The 8,449-nt window shown below is 51.6% G+C and overlaps 1 protein-coding gene across 1 annotated transcript; it reads left to right on the plus strand.

The window, feature by feature from the left end:
• Positions 1–1,458: 1,458 nt before the first annotated feature.
• TMEM39B (transmembrane protein 39B) lies at positions 1,459–8,081 on the plus strand. Its single transcript, XM_010082333.1, is given in 8 exon segments — positions 1,459–1,590; positions 3,446–3,661; positions 3,936–4,019; positions 4,672–4,826; positions 5,452–5,788; positions 6,593–6,780; positions 7,243–7,363; positions 7,706–8,081. Coding segments are annotated over 8 exon segments (1,470 nt in total). The 3' UTR covers positions 7,943–8,081.
• Positions 8,082–8,449: the final 368 nt, after the last annotated feature.

Genomic DNA, 8,449 nt, shown 5'->3' on the forward strand with positions numbered 1-8,449 from the left:
ACAGCTGCCACTGCCCTTCCAGAGCCCCCACCCGAGCCCCCAGAGCTCCCCCAGCCCCTTAGCTGCGCTTCTGTGGCTCCAAATGTCCCCCCCCAGCTCTCTTCCCACGCCCGACACTTTCATCCTGCCACTTTTTCCTCTCAGACGCTCTTGTCGTGGTGTCCTGGGCCTCAACCCCGTTGTCTTCAGCTCCCTCCAGGGTTCTGTCCCTCTGGTGCCCTCACACAGCCCTCGTGCTGTGTCCTGGGGGGCCCAGGGCACGGCCCCTCCTGTTCCCCAGTGCTTGCTCTGTGTCCCCAGGTCACAAGGACCCTGTGCCATGGCACATACTGGGGTTCTGCCCTTTGTACCCCCCTGGCTCCCCCAGTGCTGCAGCCCCTTGTGCCCTGTCCCTCCTTGTCCAGGACTGGTACAGCAGTTTGCTGGAGGACTCTGGAGCTCAGCATAAGCTTTAAAACTTGTTTAAGAGCAGTCTCTAAACCTTCAGCAATTTTTTTCTACACCAGATGCTAATTGCTAAGTGATGCAAACTGGAAATTTGCCATCAGAGATGTTAAGCAATTGATACGACCTGATCCGAGTTTCTTCACAGCTCATATTTAACTTCTAGTAAATGGTGTATTGTCGCCCTGCCCTTTCTCCGAGTTGTGCAGACTCTCCTAAGGCTGAACAGGATCCAGAGAAGGTTTTTCAAACCTTGGCATTATTATTATCATTTACACCGTGGCAAGCAAGCACTAGAGAAGCTAACTTTGGGCTAACATCCCGTTGAGCTCTGTGCCATGCAAACATACAACAAGTGCCCTAGAAATGCTAGTTATGTTTTTCCCATCTTAAATTAAGAGCAGAAAAGGAAAAAGCCAGTTTGTATGCTTTTGCAGTGTCCCTTTAAAAGAGCTGTGAATCTTTAATTCCAGCCCAGAACTGGGCAAAAGGGGACCGGAGTAATATCCCCAGTTTATCGAATCCTTTGGGCGAATTGTTTAGCATCTCTGTAAGCGTATTGCTCTGCCTGTAAAACAGGGATAACACCACAGCAATGCAGATTAAATTCCTTGTAAACTGCCTTGGGTTGGGAGAGAGGCATGAAAAGCTTCTTCCTGCTCCGTGGAAGCCCGCACATGTTAGGCTTTAGACTTCCAGTGAATTCACAGCACCTTCACAAGCTGCTGCATGTCCCAGGAGCGTCAGGAGCTATCTGGGGCCACATCTATACCCTGTGGCAAATGCAGGAGATGTAGAAGAGGGTTGAGCAAAGTTGCATTGTCGTTATCCTGCTTTGCACTGCAGGCTGGCGGTGTGAGCAATCGGTTCCTGTTGCTCACCGGGCCGTGGGGAGCAGATGAGCCTTAATAATAAATGAATCTTTCCTTGCAGTTTTAAGGACTGAAGACACAATCTCGCAGTGAACAGCAGAGAAGCCACCTGGAAGAAGAGCCCTCCGCACCCTCTGTTGTTATGGCAGGGGGAAGGCGGGGCCCTAACCGCACGTCCTACTGCCGAAACCCCCTCTGTGAACCCGGGGCTGCTGGCGGCTCCGGCCACTCCACGAGTTCCTCTGTCACAGGTGTGCGCTCACGCACCAGGTACGTCCAGCCCTCCACATTTACAGGTCTAGCCAGGCCAGCTGCTCCTCTCTGAGGCAGGTGTGAGGTCATCTGTATCTCCCCATCTCGCACGCTGCTGGTTTTCCTGTGGCTCAGGAATTTGTTAACTCCCGGTGGCTACCTAAAATCCTTTTTCTATATGTGGTGGCATCCACAGTTGGGATAGGTGGGTTCAAATTTGCCCAAGAATTGTTCAGTGCTTTATCAGACTGTGACAGACTTCCAGGAGTGTTCAAAAGCCATTAGTGACTATTGAATGGAAAGTAAGAAAACAGATTTTTATGCAAAGCCTGACTCTGCACTTCTGGTGGTTGTGTCTCCTGTGCCCTGAAGTTTACGGCAGGTGAGGCATTTCTGGGGCAGAGTTTAGCCAGCTCAGGTGATGTGTAGGCTGCAGGGTTTTTTCAGGTTCTAGCCTAGCTGGTTGGTTGCATTTCTGTGGCTAAGGTGTTGAGGAGGAAGCAGAGCACCGACAGCAATACGTAAGCAGGAGGTGCCTAGTGAACTCTGCAAGGAAAATGTTAGATCTGTCTTAACACAACTCCCTGCTTCCGGCCCTACGCCAAAAAATGTCTAGGGATACAGTTATTCAAGTTATTGCAAGGCCACGGAAGGTGGAGCAATCCACCTTGTCACTGCTGTGAGAGCACGCACAGAGGTCCTTGTCACAAGTGGGTAACACAGGACAAATCCACGCTGCAGCTTCCCCCCGAGTGGTTTATCTCTGCACCCCCTGATGCCCATCACCGACAGGGCAGTCCAGCCCCGTCCCGAAGTGCTTTGTGCATGTGAGAGCCTTGTTGCTGCTGTTGCAAGAGCACCCTTCGGTCTCATGTGTCTGTTCAAAGTGGAAAAGGCTTTGTGTTGGTATTTTAAAGCCCTTTTCTGAGGACCAGAGCAGGTACTCGGGTTCTGTGTACCGGAACAGAGTTTATTGTCAGAGTCAGCAATGCTGAGGACAGGACCTGAATCAGCCTTGTCAGCTCGGGAATCTGGGGGTTCCAGAGAGACAGCTCAGGTTCCTAAAGTTTTCCCCTCGTGCGTGGCCTTTTTCTAGGCTGTCAGCTTTCTGTTTTAAAAAGCATGGGCTGATCCACCTGCGTCCACCCCTGGGCTAGACGTCTCTGCAGTCACACTCCAAGAGTTGTGTGGTTTCGTTTCAGGATTTGCAGTTGGAGTTTGTGCTCTGTACTTCCTTTGAAACCCACACCCAGATTCCTTTGACTGTTGTTATTTAGAGGTTGCAAATCAGGAGAGATGGATCTAGTATGTATTAGTTCCCTTCCCTTTGATTACAAGGGCTGCTGTCTGGGTTTTTGTGCGTGCTCACACAGGAGTACGCACCTCTGACTAAACTTGTTTTTCCTCCGTAGTTGAAGAGAAGTTGAGGAGTGAGAAAGGACTTGTGTTTAATTGCTCTGGATTTCATGTTCAAGCACTCTTAGAAATGTAAATAGGAACTCGAGACCTAAAAGCTTCCAATTAATTAAGAAGGCCACTGGTTGCCCCTTGAATAGCAACATGCAGCCATGGTTTTTGAACCTGGCTCAACGTAGGGGATTTCATACCAAATGACCTGGTGCTGTAGATTGGCCTGGTCCCGAATGTTGCTTTTTCTGGACAAATTCCCTCTCACATCTGCCTGTGACAGTCATCCTAAACATCCTCAGGGTGCTGACACTTCTGGTTCGTGGCAGCCGTTGACCATGCTAGTCAGCCTAGGTTTCTCATCAATTTAGACCCACCACCATCTACAATCTGCATTTGTGGGCTGGAGGACACGCTGTGTTGGTCCCAGGGAAGTGACTGCTGCCTTTTGGTTTCCCTTGGCAGGGGAGGCTTAGGGAACGGGCTTATCCAGCCCACCTTTGGCAACTCAGACAGTCGTCCCCCTCCAGCACTGTAAGATCCCGGAGCTGCCTGTGGAGAGGAGCGTGCTCTTTGAACTTCAGCTCTTCTTCTGTCATCTCGTTGCTCTGTTTGTCCACTACATCAACATCTACAAAACTGTGTGGTGGTACCCGCCCTCCCATCCACCTTCGCACACGTCGCTGGTAAGCTGCCGGCCGCTGGTACTCTCTTGGGTCATCAGACATAAAGTTTTCTGTATGTGTTTGATGCAAACTACATGGGGCTCTGCAGCCCTGGAAGGTTGCTCGTCTGACTCTTATTTGGGAAATTTTGGGCACTGGCTATCTGCTTGGCGTTCTCTTCCTGATCTTGGAAGAGAGAGTCCGAGGAGAAGAGAATAACTTGGGAGCTTCTCTGTTGAATGTGGGTTTCTGCTGCCTGACAGAAAGTGGAATCATTTTGGTTTTGTCACTGCAGAACTTTCATCTTATTGACTTCAATGTGCTGACGGTGACGACGATTGTCCTGGCACGCCGGCTGATCGGTGCTGTTGTGAAGGAGGTAAGGTCCCCAGGCAGAACTCAGAACTGCTCTTTCCTCTCAGGCGAGATGTAAAGCTCCGTGTCCCTTTTGCCGTTCCAGACTCTTCTGCCCTTTTCTAGAGAACTTTGTGCTCTGTCCAAGTCAGAAGCCTAGGCATGGTTTCTAATGGGAAGGACAGGAATGAGCACCTCAAACCATTGCTCATGACTCTCTCTGTCCTTCTGTGATTGCTTCGGAATTACTGTCTCAACTGGACTGTAGGAATTCTGCTTTCTTCCTTGTGAAGAACAGTGTTTGGCTCTTTCATTACTCTAGCTTTTGGCAAGGAGGAACCAGTGTAGTTTGGTTTCTGCTGACTGCAGAAGCTGTCTGTGGTGAGCAGGTCCAGGACGGTGGGCTGGTCACACCAGTAACTGACAGACCTTAGCAAGGAACTCTGAGAGCTCTCCTCATTCCAGCTCAAGGAATGAGGCTCTGGGTTTTGGCGAGTCCCAATTCCAGCCTGCAGAAGGCTTCCCCTTCCTGCTGGCAGTCAGAGCCTCTCACCAGCTCTTCCTTCAGATTTATGAAGTTGATTTTACAGATTGAGTGCCGCTCGTTTACCGTTTGCTTCCTGTAGGAAGAGTGAATTTATCTCCCCTCTGCCCAGCTCCTTCTCCTCTCCCCGCAGGCCTCCCAGAGTGGCAAGGTCTCGCTGCCCCGCTCTGTGTTCCTGGTGATCGCTCGGTTTGCTGTTCTCACTGGCACAGGCTGGAGTTTGTGTCGATCGATAATTCACCTTTTCAGAACCTACTCCTTCCTTAACCTCCTGTTCCTGTGTTACCCGTAAGTATCTCTTCTGTCACTTGTGTGTGATTTCTGATGTTGCTTCGGTGCAGTGGGGGTTGTTTGGTTGAAATGAAGCCTGGAAGTCAATAAGCACTTGATGACCTGGTAACAGCACTTAAATTTCCCTTTTCCCTCTTGCTGAATCACATTTCTTGGTGGCAGGGTGTATCTTTAACATTTACCCATATTTCAGCTTTAATATAAGCATTAATTATAGTTCTTAGATTGCTCACATCCTCTGAGAAGGATTGTGTGCTTTTCTCATGGTGTTCAGAGAACCCTTTGGTTCACCTTTGTCCTGAGGTGCCTCTGCCAGGGGGAGTGAACCAAACACCTTCCCTGCTTCATCTTAACTGACAAAGGGAAGCTGGTTCTACTTCCAGTCCAGGATTGGGAATAGCTCCCTTCCCTCTGGGAGATGCAGGAGGAAGCATCTCATAAAGATCTGTGAGTTGGTGCTTGTGTTTGAGATCAGGTTGGTGAGGCTCTTTTCTGGAGTTTATGCAGGTACCAGATGCCGTTTAGGAGGGGGATGTGATCGTAACGCTGATCTGCTGCCAGCAAAGGCGCTGCACGGGAGCTCGTAGGGAAGTAACCACCTTTCTGCGCTTTGCTGCTCCAGGTTTGGCATGTACATTCCCTTCCTTCAGCTGAACTGTGACTTTCGGAAGACGGGCCTCTTCTCCCAGGTGGCCAACATCGGTCCCAGAGAGACCAGCGAGGTGACCTCCCGGGGCAGAGACTACCTGACCGTCCTCAAGGAAACCTGGAAGCAGCACACTCGGCAGATGTACGGCATGGAGGCCATGCCCACGCACGCCTGCTGCCTCTCCCCAGATCTCATCCGCAACGAGGTGGAATACCTGAAAATGGACTTTAACTGGCGGATGAAGGAGGTGCTGGTGAGCTCCATGCTCAGTGCCTACTACGTGGCCTTTGTGCCCGTCTGGTTTGTGAAGGTGAGCGAGAGCCACCACTGCTCGTGCAGATCTGGCTTCTGCAGGCTTGGGGCAGGCTGGGGAGGGTTGTGGGGAGCGGGACACAGGGTTCTGGAGGTCTGGTTCTCGCTTCTTGCTTAGCTGGAACGTGGCAGGGGTTAGTCAGGGGGCTGGTCTGTGCACGGGTGGCTGTATCAGACCTGTCTGCAGAGGGCTTGTGAAAAGTAAGGAGCAAAACAGTCTAGGTTTAGGTTTGCTTAAATTCCAGGTAAGAGGACAATATTGTCCTGGTGAAGTGTGTTCTGACAGAGTGCATCCATCTGTTGGTGTCCTCCTCCTGCCTCCCCGTGAGGCTGGAAGGACTCCATTCCTTCTCCCACTGATCTTCTGTGAGGACAGAGCTCCAGGACAAGGGGGTTGACTTCCAGAAGTGGGGCAGCCTGAAGGAGGATGGACCTGATTATGATCCTTGGCTGTTTTATTTACATTCCTAGTACGTTGTACAATGAGACAAATGTCTGGCAGTAAATCTGTCAGACCTCGGGGACGAGGGGCTGGCGCTCCCACCCATCGTCAGCTGAGCCAGGGGAGCGGCAGGACCTGTCTCCCTGTTTTGGTGGTGGGTGATGACAGCACAAATGTTTGGCTGTGGTGCGTTCACGAGTTGTACAGCAGCCATCCTATGTGGGCGCTTCTTTTTCAAGCAGGATTAATAGCTGTGTGAAAAGCCCTCATTTTACCTGCCGGAGCGCTTTGTGTTTTGATGGTTTGGTTAGGTGAGGCTGTCCAAACACGTTGTCACTCATTCCTCTTGTCCCCCCACAGAACACTCAGTACTATGACAAGCGCTGGTCGTGTGAGCTCTTCCTCCTGGTTTCCATCAGCACGTCGGTGATCCTGATGCAGTACCTCTTACCCGCGCGCTACTGTGACCTGCTCCACAAAGCCGCCGCGCACCTGGGCTGCTGGCAGAAGGTCGACCCAGCCCTCTGCTCCAACGTGCTGCAGCATCAGTAAGGAACTCTCTCCTGGGGCTGGGGCTGGAGTTTTCTCGGAGCTGGCATGAACAGAGGCTGGATGGGGAGCTCAGCTTTCCAGCCACTTCTCCTCCTCCTCTTGGTGCTGAAAAAAAAAAAAACAAAACAACAAGAGAAAGAAAAATGAAAGCAGAGTTGTCGGCTGACACATCCGACAGCTTACAGACACTATCTGTACTGTCCACTTCTGAGCACAGCGAGCAGATCTGATTTCTGGCAAGGTGCCTGCTGCTTCTGGCCACAGGTACCTGCCGTTTGTCACTGCCATCGTTACGTGCCTCGGTGGGCCAACCTCTGCCCTCGCCAGTGACGGCAGCTTGCTGCTGGGCCAGCACTGCGGCAGCAGCTCGTACATTGTCCTCACGGGTGGTGGGGAGGCAGCAGACCCCCTTCCAGCCGTGGAGACAGAAATAAGAGCTCTCTGCTTGTTTCCTGCAGGTGGACAGAGGAGTGCATGTGGCCACAGGGAGTGCTGGTGAAACACAGCAAGAATGTGTACAAAGCCGTGGGTCATTACAACGTGGCGGTGCCCTCGGACGTCTCACACTTCCGCTTTCACGTAAGATCCCATCTCCTTCCTGAGCACCGAGGTGTGGCGCCTCGGTAGGGTCACCGTCCTCTTGTCCTGAACACCTCGGGCCCCTCCGGAGCAGGAGAGCTGCCCGTGGGGTGTGCTGGGGCGGTGGACCGAGCAGGATTGGGTGCAGCGTTCCACCTTAGTCCTGCATCTCCCATCAGCAGTGACTGGCCAGTGCAAATGGGGCTCTGCCCAGAGCCTTTCCTGGGTAAAGGTGTCTCCAGAAGGGAGAATCCTCACCGGCCTCTGCCTCACACATCCTGTAAAAAACATGTCCCAAAGGGTCTGACCTTGTTCAGTGCCTTATTGTGGTCTGTCCTCCAGTTCTTTTTCAGCAAACCACTGAGAATCCTCAACATCCTGATTCTGCTGGAAGGAGCCGTCATCTTCTACCAGCTTTACTCGCTGATTTCTTCAGAGAAGTGGCACCAGACTATCTCGCTGGCGCTGATCCTCTTCAGCAATTACTACGCCTTCTTCAAGCTGTTACGTGACCGTCTGGTGCTGGGCAAAGCCTACTCGTATTCTGCCAGCAGAGACTCAGAGCAGAAGTTAAATTAAAACAATTGCACTGATGCTCAGCTTATTACAGAACAAACAAAACAAGAAACCCTCAGAGCTTTGTATTTTTGTTACCACTGCTTTTTTTCTTTGATAACTGATATAATTAAAAGGAAAAAACATATTTTTTTACTCCCAACAGTTGTTTGCGTGTTTGTTGACTGGTAAAACCCCCAAGAAGGCCCCCCCCCTCCTGTTTGTATTTGAGAGGAGCGATTTATTAACCGAGGGTGCTTGGTTTGGAGAGGTGTAAAGCTGCTGCTTCTGCTGGAGTCGGAGCTCCAGCCGGCACCGAGTGGGAGGACGGGAATTACAGGTACGTTGGAGCTCACAGCTTCTGCTCTGGGCTCCTTCCTGGGGGGGTGAGCCTGATCCCGACCTTTCCGGGGACCCTGAAGGAGCTCCTGTGCCCCCCCGATGCTCTGTGGCTGTCGGGGAAGGCTGCATTGTTCCAATATGATGATTTTTAAATTTCTGCGTCAGAACTGCCGTGTCCCCTGGCTGGCA

Source organism: Pterocles gutturalis, unplaced genomic scaffold (assembly GCF_000699245.1).
Source record: "Pterocles gutturalis isolate BGI_N339 unplaced genomic scaffold, ASM69924v1 scaffold26064, whole genome shotgun sequence".
Taxonomy (NCBI): Eukaryota; Metazoa; Chordata; class Aves; order Pterocliformes; family Pteroclidae; genus Pterocles; species Pterocles gutturalis.